Source organism: Gracilinanus agilis, chromosome 1 (assembly GCF_016433145.1).
Source record: "Gracilinanus agilis isolate LMUSP501 chromosome 1, AgileGrace, whole genome shotgun sequence".
Classification (NCBI taxonomy): Eukaryota; Metazoa; Chordata; class Mammalia; order Didelphimorphia; family Didelphidae; genus Gracilinanus; species Gracilinanus agilis.
In genome coordinates, this window is record NC_058130.1 from 334200912 (window position 1) to 334219119 (window position 18208).

Genomic DNA, 18208 nt, shown 5'->3' on the forward strand with positions numbered 1-18208 from the left:
GAAAACATTTTTAACTGAATCTTACCTTCCACTATGTCAGATGGCAGTGTGAGAGTGTTATACTGCATAATATATTGCTGTAAACCTTTCTACATTTGCCACCCTCCAAAAATCAAGGGAGAGGTTTCTAGGACTTTAGTCACTGCTATTGGAAGATGCCCCAATCTTAACATCACCTTAGAGCCCAAAGGAATTATACTGTGCTATGGGGGCATAATTACAATGTAAAAAGTTGAGTTTTAAAACAAACAATGAAAATATGCAACGAATGCACCAGGAGCTCTTTACAAGAGTAGGGTAAACAAAAGCGGTAAAGTGTTTAATGGGATGCCAGCTACTCCACAGATTTGCATGTATTGACCTTCTAATCTTTTTCTTTTCTGTGTAAAGCTGTGAATGTGCATGATTACCAATGTGAAAGTGAAAATGAGGATACTAATAAAATCACACAAATGCCCTTGCAATTGTGAAAGTTAAATGCATGAATATTAATTGTGTATTGTATACCAAAGTTTGTTTTGCATTCTTTATTGCTCTTGTGGGTACCACTGCTACAGGAATCAGGGCTGTCTCACTAACATGACCTGATTTAACACTATGGACTTTTTAATCCAACTAATTCTGCCCCTCTCACTACTCATTCTCTACCCAAAAGATCCAAGGTAACCCTAACCCATAATAGTATTATCTCATTACATACATCCCATTATATATTTCAGTATCAGTCCATGATAATCCACTTTTGGTTTGGTGGGGTAACTGTAATAGGAGCTGAACAAGTTTGGGCAAATATAGAAGACCAAGGTTCCTTAAGGACCCAGACTTGGCAATTTTGATCAAATTGGATGGCTTTGATTCTGAGTACACTGACTGGAGTGTAGTTCCTTAGAGCCAGACTTGCATTCCAGATCTCTAACTTGGGGAGCCATCATTCTATACCTCTCAAGTATTCCAGTTTCTCCAGGAACTCTAAACATATTATAAAATTAGTGATATCTAAGAAACCCCTCTAATTTTCATTTATTCCTATTTAAGTATTTATTACCCTTAATTTTGATACTTCACATTAGATGGGGAAAGATGTGCCATGGTAAAACATTAAATTCCTTTTTTCTTTCCTTTTGTCATTTTGAATGTATTTTATTCTGTAGGAAATCTGGAGTAACTGATCACTATGCTTTGGATGATAGTCATGCACTTCACTTGGCAAGGAAAATTGTGAGGAGCCTAAACTATAATAAGAAATTAGAAGTGAGTATGATTTTTTATTTAAAAAATGAGTTTTATTGATGACTTTTGTTTCTATGGTAGTTTTATCTAGATATTATCCCCTAACTTCCACTCCTAAACAGAGTGAACTTTCCCTTGTAACAAAAGGTAGGAAATCCAAGTGATACAGTGGCTGTATCTGAAAGTATATGTAACATTTTGCTGTCATAGTCTTCCTCTCTACTGAAAGGAAATTTGGGCCAACATTCTTTATTACATTTATTCACAATTTGACTTCCTTTTGTTATTCCTTTCATTTACATTGTTGTAGTATGTAGTTATAGCTACCTTAAGCTGTCTGAATACAAACTGCATTTTAACCAGAAAATATTTCATTGTCTTCTTTAGGTTGTTGGATTGATGGCAACATCAGTCAAGTAGTGTCTGTTTTCCTTATGTTCTTTCAAAGTATAGTTCAGGTGTTACTTACCTCTCCTTATCCTTCCATTTAGCATTCTCTCCTCCTTAAAATTATTTTGTATTACTCTGTATTTCATGACTTGTGTACAAATTGCATTCTCCCAGTAGAATATAAGCTTCTTGTAGGCAGGGATTTTTTTTTTAAATTTTTGTCTTTCTATCTCCAGAACCTAGCATGATTCCTTGTATTGTTGGTATGGTATGGTATAATATAGTGGTATGTTATGTCCTGTTAGTGCCTAACAGATGTTTGTTGAATTTAATTAAATTGAGTTTTAGTTAATATAACTCTATTAAATTATCATAGGTGACAGTAGAACCTTCTGAAGAGCCTTTATTTCCTATAGATGAGTTATATGGAATAGTTGGAGATAACCTCAAGAGGACCTTTGATATCCGAGAGGTATGGCTTTTTGTTTTTGATCACCTTATCTTGCTCAGGCTAGAAGTACAGCAGCCACTCAGAGACCTACACCCACAATTAATTGTCATGGAATGATCTACTCCATTTATAATATGTTCCCTGATTCTCCCCTCCCTAAGGAACCTGACATCCACCTCCCTCTGAAGAGCTCACCATCTTTGTGCTTGGACTTAGTGTGGGCACCCAGTAGACGTGAGCCTGACTGCAGCTCAGAACTCCTGGATTCATGTCCCATTGGCCTCAGGCATCATAGGCATCTGCATGCCTGACTTAGAAATCGGTTTAGATTGAAGCATAAACTATATAATATAACCTAAATGAACAAAAAGAAGTAGATTCTTATAAGAGCATTTTAAAGTATAGTTATATATCTGAAGACAGGAAAGAATGAAAAGGTATTTAAACTTTTGGGCTATTGGTTGGCAGATATGTCAGGAAGGACCTGCAGGTAAGGGCACAGTTTTATAATGCATGTATCTTTATTACATTTTAAATATCCACAGACACATACACATAAATCATAGTTACTGTATATCCTTACTTGGGAGGCTGGGGCTGGGGACAGGAATAGCATGATGTATTCCTAAGCAGGCCTTTAGTTTTCAATTGTTTATTAGAGGTAAGACATCCTTTATAGTTTTCAAAAGGTTTTTTTTTTCTTTCCTCCAGCATTGCTGTTTTGGCAAATAGTAAAAATGTCTCTGTCATTAGAAGTGGTTATATTTTATTTTATTTTATTTTTAATTTTAATTTGTAATATTTTCCCATAGTTACATATTTCATGTTCTTTCCCTCTCCAAACTCCCCTAATACCTCCCCCCCCCAGCCAATGCACAAATATGGTTTTTACATGTATCATTGATCAAGACCTAATTCCATATCATTGATAGTTGGACTAGAGTTATCGTTTAGTGTCTACATCCCCAATAATATCCCCATCAATCCATGTGTTCAAGCAGTTGTTTTTCTTCTGTGTTTCTACTCCCACAGTTCTTCCACTGAATGTAGCTAGTTTTCTTTCTCATAAGTCCCTCAGCCTTGCTCCAGATCTTTGCATTGCTACTAGTACAGAAGTCCATTACATTCGATTTTACCACAGTGAATCAGTCTCTGTGTACAATGTTCTCCTGGTTTTGCTCCTTTCACTCTGCATCAGTTCCTGGAGGTCATTCCAGTTCACATGGAATTCCTCCAGGTCTTTATTCCTTTGAGCACAATAGTATTCCATCACCAACAGATACCACAATTTGTTCAGCTACTCCCCATTTGAAGGACATTCTCTCATTTTCCAATTTTTTGCCACCACAAAGAGCGTGGCTATAAATATTTTTGTACAAGTCTTTTTCCTTATTATCTCTTTGGGGTACAATCCAAGCAGTGCTATGGCTGGATCAAAAGGCAGATAGTCTTTTAAAGCTCTTTGAGCATAGTTCCAAATTGCCATCCAGAATGCTTGGATCAGTTCACAACTCCACCAGCAATGCATTAATGTCCCAACTTTGCCACATCCCCTCCAACATTCATTACTCTCCCCTGTTGTCATTTTAGCCAATCTGCTAGGTGTGAGGTGATACCTCAGAGTTGTTTTGATTTGCATTTCTTTAATTATTAGAGATTTAGAACACTTTCTCATGTGTTTATTGATAGTTTTGATTTCTTTATCTGAAAATTGCCTATTCATGTCCCTTGCTCATTTATTGACTGGGGGATGGCTTGATTTTTTGTAAAATTGATTTAGCTCCTTGTACCTTTGTCTGACTTTTTTGTTATAAAGATTTTTTCCCAATTTGTTATTTCCCTTCTAATTTTGGTAGCATTGGTTTTGTCTGTACAAAAACTTTTTAGTTTAATGTAGTCAAAATTATTTATTTTACATTTTGTGATTTTTTTCTAACTCTTGCTTGGTTTTAAAATCTTTCCTTTCCCATAGATCTGACAAGTATACTATCCTGTGGTCACCTAATAAAAGATTATATATATATATATATATGTATACATACATATATATATATTTTTAATTTTAAACCCTTGACTTCTGTGTATTGACTTATAGGTGGAAGATTGGTAAGGGTAGGCAATGGGAGTCAAGTGACTTGTCCAGGGTCACACAGCTGGGAAGTGTCTGAGGCCGGATTTGAACCTAGGACCTCCAGTCTCTAGGCCTGGCTCTCAATCCACTGAGCTACCCAGATGCCCCCACAAGATTATATTTTAAACTATATTTCAGATGTTGTCAAAGCTACAGATCAAAATCTAAATTTTCTGTAATATAGATTGATTTTTTCAATCTGTACATATGTCATATAATATTGTCTTCCTCTATTTTTATAACTAGTTTAATTTCCCTCATAGTGACATTATTATAAAGACTCAAGATAGATTCATCTTAAAAATAAATAGAAGTAGGATTTTTTATAATCTGTCCTAAGGACTTTTATGGACTTTAAATGAGAACAATAACTAAGAAAGGGTGACCACAGTTTAAAAGGTGCTGATAGCACTTAATAGTCCCACAATTTAGAAAGAGGTGAGTTTAGGTCTTAGTTTAACTACTCCAAAAATGTATATTACTTAAAATAGGAACCTGCCAGTTTCCTTTCCTTGACAAAGGAATCTCTTCCTACACCTTTTCTTCTCTGCTCCAAATTCCTTCTTATTACAGTCCCCAGGGACTAGTGTCTTATGATCTGTGGCTTGGTCCTGCTAGGCCTTGCATTTCAAGTTGTTTCCTTCTTCCTTCTCAATTTGTCTTAAAAAGTCAATTTGAGGGAGCATTTTGTGCTATGACCCAGGCATGTTTAGAGTGCTTTGTCCTGTGCCTCTGACTAGCAAATTGTGATTCTGATTAAACCCTGGATTTCCCACTCCTCTGGTTTTGCTCACATTGTTCTCTAGGGCTGGAATGTTCTCCCTGTGCCCATTTTCCATCTAGTGCAGTGATTCCCAAAGTGGGCACCACCGCCCCCTGGTGGGTGCTGCAGCGATCCAGGGGAGCAGTGATGGTCACAGGTGCATTTATCTTTCCTATTAATTGCTATTAAAATGAAAAAAAAATTAATTTCCAGGGGGCTAAGTAATATTTTTTCTGGAAAGATTCCCACTTTGGGAATCACTGGTCAAGTCCAAAAGGCCACCTCCTTATTGCTGGCAACCAAAAATCATCTCTTTCTCCTTTCTCACCTTGTTCACAAACTCATATTTCATGTTTCATAGTCCTTTGTGTACATTTACTAGATGATATGTTTCTTAGGAACAAGTTCAGTTGTCCTTTCTTTTTTTTGGATGAGGCGATGAAGCCTGGGAAAGATTGCATTAAATGGAGAATGGGCACAGGGACAGTACTTCAGTCATAGAGAATGATGTGAGCTAAAGGTTGGGAGTGAGAGAAATTCTGGGTGATGTGAATTCCATTTTACTGGAGCAGAGATTATGTAATGGGAATGGAGTGTGAATTAGTGTTGGTTGAGGCTAGTACATCCAGAAACTGTTATTGCCTGAGGATCTTCAGATAAATGTTTAAATGGGGACAGCTAGGTGGCTCAGTGGATTGTGAGCTAGGCCCAGAGACAGGAAGTCCTGAGTTTAAATCTGGCTTCAGAGATTTCCTATCTGTTGAGACCATAGGAAAGTCACTTAACCCCTACTACTTAGCCTTTAATACTATACACAGTATTGATTCTAAGACAGAAGGTAAGGGTTTTAAAAAAATGGTTGGAGTACCTCGAATGTGCAAGATGAAGCTCTAGTCATAGGACAGCTAGACTGGAGGGTGCAATGAATCTGGGAAAATGATGATTTCATTGTGACCCTTTTTCCATTCTCATTTAAAAATAATCTGAATACAATTAAAAAAAATCAGTGTCATAAAGGTTTTGTCTTTTCTTCTTATAGGTCATTGCTAGGATTGTGGATGGAAGCAGATTTGATGAATTTAAAGCCCTCTATGGAGATACCTTAGTCACAGGTATACATAAGGGGTGAATGTGTAGAAATTTTCCTGTTTCGGAGATGAGAAGTAAAACTAAATCTTCATATTTTCTTCAAAGTATCTGGAGTATAAAGTGGATTCCAAAATCACTCTGATAGCATTCTGAGTGTGTTTGCCATTTACTATATTGAAATATTGGAATCCATGGAGTCAATGAATATAGGAACCATTTGTGGTTGGATGACTTTCTTGAGCAAGAGTTAGGAAAGAGGGGGAAGAAAGAGGCTGTGGCTGCCTGCCCGTCAGACTTCCTTAAGGTGTCACCATGCATGGTAGGTAGGCTGTATGCTCTGGGCAAAGAACACAATCCGAAAAGTAAATATGATATTTCTGAAAGTTGTTTTTAAAGAGTGAAAATTTAAATTTGTCCTCTAAAATGAAGAATGATGTCTGAATTGTGTTAGATTCAAAATGACAGAAAACTTGTCTATAGAATGTAAAGTAGGTGATAAGAAAATTGCATTTCTCTGTGGAAACTAGGTTATTATCAAACACAAATCTAGATAAAGAAATACTGAGGCTCATGTTACAGATTAAATTCCAATGCTTTCTTACTTTAAGGTACAGAAGGGGATTCACACTGAAAATGGGATTTGAGGGGGCAGCTGGGTGGCTCAGTAGATTGAGAGCCAGGCCTAGAGACTGGAGGTCCTAGGTTCAAATCTGGTTTCAGACACTTCCTAGCTGGGTGACCCTGGGCAAGTCACTTAACTCCCCTTGCCTAGCCCTTACCACTCTTCTGCCTTAGAACCAATACATAGTATTCTAAGCCAGAAGGTAAGGGTTTAAAAAAAAAGTGGGATTTGAAATTTTAGTATTTCAGTGACTAATTTCTATTAATGTTTGAACAAACAGGTTTTCCCAGTGTGTTGGCTCAGTCCACTTTTTGAACAGTATATATCTTGATTGCTAAGCAGCTAAAACAACATTCAGAGTTCTCTCTTCTTTATTGTAGGTCATGTTTTTGTGGGTTGGAACAACTTCAAAAGGGATTTCTGTATTACTCTTTGGACCATTTATTCTTTTTCCCGGCTTTCTTGCTTTCTTTGCTGAATTTGCCCTACTGGTTAGAATAGAATAGATAGGAAGCAAAATGTTATTATGACTTAGGCTGGGGTACTGGTAATAGAATAGTTAGATTAGCTAAAATATTGGGTAGCTAGGTGGCACAGTAAAAAGAGTGCCAGGCCTGGAGTCAGGAAGACTGGAGTTTGAATCTAGCCTTAGACACTTAGCTGTGTAACTCTGGGCAAGTGCTTAACTCTACTTGCCTCAGTTTCCTCAGCTGTGAAGTGATCTGGAGTAGGAGATGACAAACCATTCCAGTACCTTTGCCAAGAAAACCCCAAGTGGGGTTGTGAAGAGTCAGACATGACTAAACAACAACAAAGAATTTATATTACAATTTAAGGTTTGTAAAGTACTTTATAAATATCTCATTTTATCTTCACAACAACCCTGTGAGGTATTGTCCCCACTTTATAGAAGAGGAAACTAAGACATAGAGGTTGAGTGACTTTCCCAGGGTCTCATAGCTAATAAGTGCCAGAGGCCTGATTTGAACTCTTCTGATTCCAGATCTAGCATTCTATCCAGTGTACTTCTGCCTAGCTTGGTGTAAGTAATTACCAAACTAATCTTTTATTTTTACCAAAGTGAAGTAAATGTCTATAAAAACAAAAAATTCGCTTCTAATAATGTTAAATCATTAGCAAAAAAAAAATCCAAGTACACAGTCTTCTGTTTTACCTAACCAGTTTAATTTGATGCTTAGTATGATTACTTGGTCTCTTCACATCTGTGTTTTAAACAGCAGAAGTTCCAGACTAATATTGACATTTTTCCTTTTTTATTTTCATGTAAACCACACTTACATTATTGTAAGAGCACATAACCAAAACGCCAAAATAAAACCATAAATGCACTAAAGTGCTTTTATAAACCTAGCTCTTTAAAAGGCAATCTACATTCATCCTCTTCATTTCAGTACTTCCATCCACCTCCAACAGTTCTTTCCTTGGAGGTGGAGAGCATTCCTCATCATAAGTCCTTCAGAATTGTTCCAGATCATTGCATTGCTGAGAGTAGCCAAGTCTTCACAGTTGATCATCGTACAGTATTGCTGTACAAACTGTTGTTTGTATGTATGTATGTACAAACGTTGACATTTTTATTCACAGTTCTGAAAGCTATAGTACTTGCAGGGCCTTTGGGTCAGCTGCTTCTTTAGTTTTTCAAAACAACTAGCCTTTTTCCCATTAGCTAACCTTTTTTGCTAGTTTAAGGCACCTTCCTCTGGAGAGAGAGAGAGAGAGAGAGAGAGAGAGAGAGAGAGAGAGAGAGAGAGAGACAGACAGACAGACAGACAGACAGACACACACACACACACACACACAAACACACAGACAGACACAGACACACAGAGACACACAGGAGGAGGAAGAGGAGGAGAGAGAGAGAAAGAGAGAGAGAGAAAGAGAAAGAGAGAGAGAGAGAGAGAGAGAGAGAGAGAGAGAGAGAGAGAGAGAGAGAGAGAGAGAAAGGAGTCTGTGTGTCTTGTGTTTGTTTTTATAGTTTAATTTTGTTTAGTTTTTAGCCTGAAGCAATTTTTCATAGTAGCCTCTGAGTAATATTTTCCCTTCAGTCAATTACTTCTCTGCTAGGTTCCTTTTCTTGGGATAAATTTGTTTCTTACCAAGCTTGACTTTCCACTAACTTTTTCAGGACAACCTCTTTGAGTAGGCCCTTTGGATAGGAAAAATACTTTGATGATGTCATTAATTATAAGCTGTTTTCCAGGCTAGTACTGAAATGAAGAGGGTGAATGTAGATTGCCTTTTAAAGAGCTAGGTTTATTTTAATACCAAATCAGCATGGTTTATCTAAATCAGTTAAGAGCTTTCATTATATAACTAAAACAAATGGATCCCCCCTCCCAAGTAACATGGTTTTTAAAAAAAAGCCCCACAAAACTAAAACTGAGAAATACTTTAAAAATATGGGTAATAAAAGTGTGACATTGACTTTTGCTGGGGACTAGTGATTACATTAATTAGTTAATAATTAATGTGATTACATTAAATTAATTATACAGGGAGTTCCTGATGAGGAAATTGTAGGGGTTACAGATTTTCACCTTGGCAATTTCTAATCTTAGAGAATAGCCTGAGAAAATTACAATGAGACCTTACATAGTAAGTATGTAGCAGAGATGAGACTTGAACCTGGTCTTCCTGACTTGGAGTCTATGGCTCTGTTTACTCAGACATTTGCTAGCTGTGTGACCTTGGACAAGTAACTTAATCTGCCTTGGAGGCAGCAAGGTGGCTCAGTAGAGCCCTGAATCAGGAAGTCCCAAGTTCAAATCTAGCCTCAGATACTCATTATCTGTGTGACCTGGGCAACCTTTGTTTGCCTAATTCCACTGGAGAAGGAATGGATAAACACTCTAGTACTTTTGCCAAGGAAACCCCCTGCATAGCATTGGTATACTGTGGTCCTTGGGGTCAGGGCCATATGTTGAACAAAAATAACTATGTCATGCTGTCCCTTCCACATCAAAGGTACCATTGAGTAATGCCTTTTAAATTATAAACTTTTTTTCATTTAGAAATGTATACATATGTCAGTATGTTATCAAGAAATAAATGCCATCTATTTTTTTTTAGGATTTGCTAGAATATTTGGCTACCCAGTGGGAATTATTGGAAACAATGGAGTTCTTTTCTCAGAATCTGCAAAGAAGGCAAGTCATATGTGGAAAATTATTAAGATTTAATTTTAATTTTAATGTATTATTTACTTTAGTTTCTTTTTTAATTCATTTTTTAATTCTGAACTGAGCATATATTAGAGCTCTTCTTTAGGTATACAGAACAGAAAAGAGATTGTATGTGAAACTGGAAATCTTTTATGTATGGTTTTAAAAAAATTAATAAATTTTAAAAGTATTTAATAAATAAATCCATGTGTAACTTTCAAAGTTCTTCTATTTGTTTTTTATTTCTTATTTTGAAAGTCAAATGTGGAAGTGAAAGAAAAGACTTTAAAACATTCAACTTTCTTCTCTGGTTCAGTTTCTATTATACCCATGAAAGGACTTAACAGGTATGCTGGCAGGCAGGGTTATTTGATTGTGTCACTTTTGAACATGATTGCCATCAAGTGAAATAATCAAATCTGTGTGGAATACTGTCTGAAAGAAAATAAATCAGACCACTTGCTAGTTTTTGGAAAGTTCTTACAGAACATTTGAGGGCATAATTGTTATTATCAATGGGTGCAATTTCAACTATCATGCAGACAATTCATCTTGCATCACAGCTTCACTCTTTAGTGCTTGATGTAGATCAGCTCATATTCAAGACCTTGTTTTTGATGAAAATTTATTTCATGTTCTGGCCTTCTGTGAATTTGTGTACTCAAACCTAGGTTTTCTGATTCCAAAGTCCACTTATAATCTAAGTTGGAATATGTTAAATACATAAGAGAGATATAAACAAGTGTGCAGAAGGGAGAAAGATTTCTTTTGGTTACTTGAATCAGGGAAAGTGCCATAAAGGAGCTAGCATTTGAAGGATGTTTTGGAGTTCAACTGGTAGAAATTGCTGGAAAAATTAAAGTCACATAAATAAAGTCAGATCTAAACAATTGATTTTATTTATTCAAAGATATTTTATTTTCCTAATTGCATATAATAACAAATTATAAGATTCAAATTGTCTCCCTTCTTTTCCTTTCCTCTTTTGGGGAAGGTCTAATGGGTAAATAATTAAAACACTGGGTTACTGGGTTTAGAGAAAGGGGAAAAGGAGGACTGCTTGGACAAGGGATAACTGACCGGTAAACACAGGAAAACCAACTAGGGATGTGAGGTCTGGAAAATGACAGTTGGTCAGTTAAACTGACATTCTCTCAACCAGGGATACTTTACTTAATATGGGAAAGAAATAATAGGAAGTGAAAAAACACTTTTAATAGATAATTTAAGGGTAATAGGTGTGGGAGAGGTCACACTACTCTAAAATACTAAGGAATCAATTCAGGGTTAAAGGTTAAAGGTCTGGGAAATCTCTACACTACACTATACAGGCAGCCAGGACACGAGGGACTAATGAGATTTCACATAGATGGTTTTGATTGATATCAGTCCAAGTATAGTCCAAGAGCACAGGTTCCAGCTACATAAATCTTCAGAGAAATCAGGGAGACTGATCTTGCTTGTCCACCAAAACAAGATAGTATTTTCAACCTGCTCTCCTTGATCTTGCTAGTTGAAATGTTCCAGATGTTGCTCAGAGATAACCCAAATTCCCAGGCTCTCAGGTCAGTAGTTTCCCAACTCCTTCAAAACCCCCAACTGCCTTTAGAGAGAGTCCTCTGTCTTCAGCTCCTTGCTGTGTTCCAGGTTGGAACTTTAGCTCCTGCCTGGCCAAATTTCTAAATCTACTTTTTAAGAATATTTACTATTACAATGGTAAGCAATTATCATGCAGGACATACTTCCATACTGGCCATTGCTGTAAGAGAATATTCATATAAAACCAAAACCCCCAAATAAAACCATAAACAAACTAAAGTAAAAGATAGTATGCTTTGGTTTGCATCTGACTCCAGCAGTTCTTTCTCTGGAAGTGGCATTCTTTGTCATAAATCCTTCAGAGTTGTCCTGGATCATTCATTGTTTTGCTGAAAGTAGCTAAGTCTTTCACAGTTGACCATCATACAGTATTGCTGTTATTGAATACAGTGTTCTCCCAGTTCTGCTTATTTCACTCTGCATCAGTTCATGTAGATCTTGCCAGCTTTTTCTGAAATCATCCTGCTTATTATTTCTTATAGCACAATAGTATTTCATCACCAACATATATGCCAGTTTGTTTAGCCATTCCCCATTTGATGGACAGTCACTCAGTTTCCAATTCTTTGCCACCACAAAAAAGCTGTTATAAATATTTTGGTAAAAACAGGTCCTTCTTTTTTAATGATCTCTTTGGTATACAGATCTAGTAATGGCATTACAAGATCAAAGGGTATGCACAATTTTGTAGCTCTTTGGGTATAGCCCTCTAGAATGGTTGAATCAGTTCACAGCTCTACCAACAATGTCCCAATTTTGCCACATCTGTTCCAACATTTATCACTTTCCTTTACTGTCATATTGGCCAATTTGATAGGTGTGAGGTGGTACCTCAGAGTTGTTTTAATTTGCATTTCTATAGTCAAGAATATTTTAGAACATTTTTTCTTATGATTGTTGATAGCCTTGATTTCTTCATCTGAAAATTGCTTGTTCATATCCTTTGACCATTTGATAACAGATCTAAACAATTATAAAAATGTTAATTACTCTTAGGTTGGCTGAGCCAATATAACAAAAATGACAATTCTACCTCAATTCATTAATCTGGTTTTTCAGGGCCATACTGATTGAATTTCCCAAAGATTATTTTATGAAGCTAGAAAAATAATAGCATTCTTCTGGAAGAACAAAAGACAAGAATATCAAAGGAATCAATGAAAATAACATGAGAGAAGTTGGCCTAGCAGCACCAGATCCCAAACTTAACATAGAGCCAAATACCAAAACAATTGTATTGACTAAGAAAGAGAATAGTGGAATATATTAGCTACGCAATATATAGTAACGGTGTTTTTTGTTTTTTTTTTTTGGTTTTTGTAAACCATTACTTCACATCTTATAATCAATACTGTGTATTGGTTCTAAGCCAGAAGACAGTAAGGGCTAGGCAGTGGGGGAAGTGACTTGCCCAGGGTCACACAACTAGGAAGTATCTGAGATTTGAGCCCAAAATGTCCCATCTCTTGGCCTGGCTCCAAATCCAATGAGCCACCTATCTGTTCCCTAATTTAGTGTTTGATAAACCCAAAGAGCCAAGCTTTGCAATAAGAAATCACTGTTTGGTAAAACCTATTTGGGAAAACTGGAAAAAGGAATGGCAGAAACTAGGTATGGACAAACATCTTACACTGAATACCAAGATAAGGTTTAGACATAAAGGATGTTACCATAAGCAAATTAGGGAAGCACAGAATAGTTTACCTATCAAATCTATGGATAAGCATAGAATTTATGTACAAACAAGAGATAGACAGCATTATAAGATATAAAATGGATAATTTTGATAATATTAAATTAAAAGTTTTTACACAAAGAAAACCAATGCAACCAAGACTAGAATAGAAGCAGAAAGCTGGGAATTTTGATGAACAGTACAGTGATCTAAAACAATTCCAAAGGACTCATGATGAAAAATGCTATCCACCTCCAGAGGGAGAACTGAGAGAATCCAAGTGCAGACTTAAATATACTGTATTTCACATTCTTTTTTCATTTTTTTGCTTGTATTCTCTTCCACAAAATAACTAATATGGAAAAAATCTTTTACATTATTGTCTGTGTAAAATCTTTATTGCTTGCCATTTCAGAGAGGTAGGAAGGGAGGTGGAGAATTTGGCTCAGAAATTTAAAAATGATTAAAATTGCTTTTACGTGTAAAGAAAAAATTATTAAAAATAGAAATTGGGGGAAAAATACATTTCATGGAGTTTGAGAAGTTTAAAATGTGTTTACATATCATTAATTAGTCCTAGTCATCTAGAATGTACATGGCATGGAATAGAATAATATGAGATGGGACTAGAAAGGTAGATTTAAATGTTAGGCTGAAGGTTTTGGATTTTATTTGTAGGGAGGATAAAAGTATTGAAAGATTTTGAGCAGAAGAGTTATGTGATGAACTGTATACTAAGAAGATTATTCAGGAATGTTTAAGGCATTGTGACTTCTGAGGACTGTTGGTAAAGCCTCAGTAGCAATGTGGGTTAACCATGGGCATGCAATGACAGATATTACCAATGTGTTATAGAGGTAGGGGAGGAATCATTAGGAGGTGACATTGGCATTTTAAAAAACTATTGATAAAGCACAGGAAAGAAAGATTACTCTCCCACTGGCATGTTGAATGAATTAGTGGAAAGAAAATAGGAGACAGGAAAATCAATTTGGAAGCCCTTGCAATTGCACGGGCCAGAGGAAAAGAAGTCCAGCACTAGGATGGGACATGGAGGTTGTTTTTTTTTTTTTTTTTTTTTGTAAGAGATGTTGCTGAAATAGAATCAATGTGACTTGGCAACTAATTTGAAATGGGAGGTAAGGGAGATGGAGGAGTCAGAGGTGACTGAAGTTTCAGATCTGAGTTAACTGGGAGAATGTCGGCACTTTTAATGGAAGCAAATGTGATTTTGGATATGTGGCTAATTTTTCCATATTACTTTAAAATAATCAGATATACCAGTAAAATCATCAAATTTTGTGCATTATGATTCAGAGGTTTTTACTAGGGAGGTCTTTGTGTATCATTAATTGAGATACAAGGTTACCTGTATTTAGATACCGTGTGTAGAAATATTCTGTAGATCAAGAAACTGTTTTATATATATACATATATACATATATGTATATATATATATATATGTGTGTGTGTGTGTGTGTGTGTGTGTGTGTGTGTGTGAAATATATATATGAAAAAAAAAGCTAGTGATGGTTGGATTTGTCTAGATCATTAACTTGATTGGTTAGTTATGGGGTTGGAAAACTACTCAACCTGTTTTTATATGGTCTGTAGCTAAGAATGGTTTTTACATTTTAGCTGAAGTTTTATCGTATTTTAAAATGTAAAAATCATTCTTAGCTTGTGGCTAGTTACAGTATAAATTATTTTTACATAAAACACCTATCTGGGTTTCAAAAAAGGATGAAAAAAAGTCTATCTTCTGTAACTATGAATTTTATCCCCAGTAGGCCATATGTTTTATGAATATGTACTGTTTATTAAAAAGGTGGTTATAAAAGAATATAGATAACTCAGGACAATTCATTAGCAACATCAGAAAGGAGCAGAGAGCATATAGCCTACTGCCAATAGATGAGCAGCTTTTGGTAGAAATATTGTTGTTGGCAAGCTATTAAACTTGTAAAGCAACGTGGAGTTATAGTTTATCTTTTTTCCTAGGTTGTTCTGTTTTGTTTTGAAGGAAGCATAGTAATACATTTGTAATTGTGATTTAATTGTAATTATAATTATTTGTGTTATAATTATATTTTTAAAAAATCATTTTCCACTTTCTTACAGGGAGCTCACTTTATTCAGTTATGCTGCCAAAGAAAAATTCCTCTTGTATTCCTTCAGAATATTACTGGTGAGAAAATACCTTGATTGGTTTTGAGGATTTGTTATGGAATCTTTATTTAAGGAATAACCCTTTCTACTTGAATCTTAACTACTTGAAGAAAGCAAACTAGGTGATCTTTCTTGTCTGTTGTGAATGCCTAAATTGGAAATCATTCAACAAGCATTTAGTGAGCTCCTTCTATGTGTCAGGAATTATGTTAGACCCTCATTTTGTTCAAAGACAAAAATGAAATAATCCCTGTCCTCCAGGAGCTTACATCCTATTGAAGGAGACAACATATATTGAAATGTGTATACCTTTTTTCAAATATACTTTTAATACATAATAATTATGTATTGCATGCATATATATAAATTGTATGTTTGTGCATATATAGTTTTTATATGTAAATTTGGAGGGACAGGAAAGAAGGCACTAATAACCAAGAAGATGAGGAAAGACTTCATGTACACAACATGCATGAATGTTAAACAACCATGTCCGTCTTTCTCCATTCTCACTGATGCTGTTTTTCCAACTCCTACATTTTATGAAGAGCACACCTGCTTTCTTGAACTGGCAACCTCTACTGGTGCTTGGTGTGTGTGTGTGTGTGTGTGTGTGTGTAGAGGTTTTTTGTCTCAGTCATGTGACTTTACCCATAATTTCAGTGGAGCATGGGAAACCTGATGAGGAACCCCCTCCTACCAGAGCAGATGCTACATCTCTGCAATCTGTAACTCTGAGCCATGACCTGGGGCCCAAGGCCTGTGAGTCATACATGCTTGAGGGCAGGCGGTATAGGGTCATAGAAAGAGTTCTGTAGTGAGAATTGGGAGACCAAAATTGTAGACTTCAGCCCTGCTACTAAATAGATATGATTGTGGACAAGTCACTTCTCACTTATTTTGACTTCAATTTCCTTAATCTGTAAGAGGGCGATTGTACCAGATCATTTTTTTAATCGAAAAAATTTATTTAATTGATTGATTTAGAATATTTTTCCATGGTTACATGATTCACGTTCTTAACCTCCCCTCCCCTCTAACCAATGAGCAATTCCACTGGGTTTTACATGTGTCATTAATCAAGACCTATTTCCATATTATTAATATTTGCACTAGAGTGATCATTTAGAGTCTACATCCCCAATCATGTCCCTATTGACTCATGTGATCAAGCAGTTGTCTTTCTTCTGTGTTTCTACTCCCACAGTTCTTCCTCTGAATGTGGATAGTGTTCTTTCTCTTAAGTCCCTCAGAATTGTCCTGAATCATTGCATTGCTGCTAGTAGAGAAGTCCATTACATTTGATTGTACCACAGTGTATCCATCTCTGTGTATAAGTTCCTCCTGGTTCTGCTTTTTTCACTCTTTATCAATTCCTGGAGGTTGTTCCAGTTCACATAGAATTCCTCCAGTTCATTATTCCTTTTAGCACAATAATATTCCATCACCATCATATACCACAATTTGTTCAGCCATTCCCCAATCGAAGGACATCCCCTCATTTTCCAATTTTTTGCCACCACAAAGAGTGTGGCTATAAATATTTGTGTACAAGTCTTTTTCCTTAGTATCTCTTTGTGGTATAAATCCAGCAGTGGTATGGCTGGATCAAAGGGTAGGTAGTCTTTTAAAGTCCTTTGGGCATATGAACTGGTGTATTTTAAAAATCTTTACTGGATTGTGTGACCCTGGGCAAGTCACTTACCACAATTGCCTAGCTTTTACCACTCTTCTGCTTTTCTGCTTTGAAATTGGTGCTTAGTATCAATTCCAAGACAAAATATAAGCGTTTAAAAAAATCTTTGCTGTAGTAATTGGGAGAGCTGGGCTCTTCTGTGACTTTTCTCATCACCTGACTGCAAATGCTCCCTTTCGCTTTTTAGTCCTATGTAATCTGACTTCTCTCAGAACTTCACTGGAGCTTCTCTCTCCACAATTCCCAGTGATCTCTTTAATTGTTAAATCAAATAGTTACTTTCTGAGTCCTCATTCTGCTCGACATTTCTGTAGCTTTTGATCCTGCTAAATATGCTCTTCTGGATACTTTTTCCTTTTTGGCTTTCATGACATTGTTCTCTTGGTTTTCTTAGCAATTTGACAGATAGCACCCTCTTAGTCTCTTTTTTTCCTTGCTCATCTCTCTCTCTCTCTCTCTCTCTCTCTCTCTCTTTCTCTCTCTCTCTCTCTCTCACACACACACACACATACACATGTGTATTTATGCTGTCTTAATTTCGCTATTAATCTCAACCCTGTACTACCATCTGCCTGTGGAATATGGCTGTCCTGATACATCTCCAACTCAACACATCCAAAATACTTTTTATTTTTTCTCCTAAATCTATTTCTTCTCAAAACTTTTTCAGTAATCCTGGTTCTCAGCTTGGGAGTCATACTTAAAATTAACTCTTTTATTTTTTGTTTTTCCTACCCCTTAATGAATTAGTTGCTAAGTTTTCTTAATCTTCCATTATAATATCTCTTAAATCCACATCCTTCTCTTCACTCATAAGTTGTCTATTTCAGTGCAGGTTCATATCACCTCTTATTTTGATTATTGGTTTAGCTTTTGAATTTTCTCTCTACCTGAAGTCTCTCCCTTTTCTATTCCATCCTCTATGCAACTGCTAAATTGATATTCCTACAAAATAGATCTGATCATGCAATTCATTCACTCAAAAAGTCTTCAGTGGTTCTCTCTTGTCTTCAGGATAAAATAGTTAGCATACTCTCTCCTCCCTCTGTGCCTTCTCATAGGTTTTCTCCCATGTGGAATGCTCTCCCTCCTAATCTTTGCAGAGCTCTTTTTGCCCTCTTGAAATAACTTTCAAGCTTTGGCTTCTTTGGGAGGCCTTTCCTGATTCCTTCAGGTGCTAGAAGTATCTTCCTTCCTAAAGCTACCTT

At 36.1% G+C, this 18208-nt stretch overlaps 1 protein-coding gene across 1 annotated transcript in view; it reads left to right on the forward strand.

The window, feature by feature from the left end:
- The window catches only part of MCCC2 (methylcrotonyl-CoA carboxylase subunit 2), a 124498-nt gene that overhangs the window by 80216 nt on the left and 26074 nt on the right, over positions 1-18208 (forward strand). The window contains exons 9-13 of the mRNA XM_044662988.1: positions 1152-1251; positions 1997-2092; positions 6005-6077; positions 9770-9850; positions 15261-15323. Coding sequence (XP_044518923.1) covers positions 1152-1251; positions 1997-2092; positions 6005-6077; positions 9770-9850; positions 15261-15323 — 413 coding nt within the window. The remainder of the gene's footprint in view (positions 1-1151; positions 1252-1996; positions 2093-6004; positions 6078-9769; positions 9851-15260; positions 15324-18208) is intronic.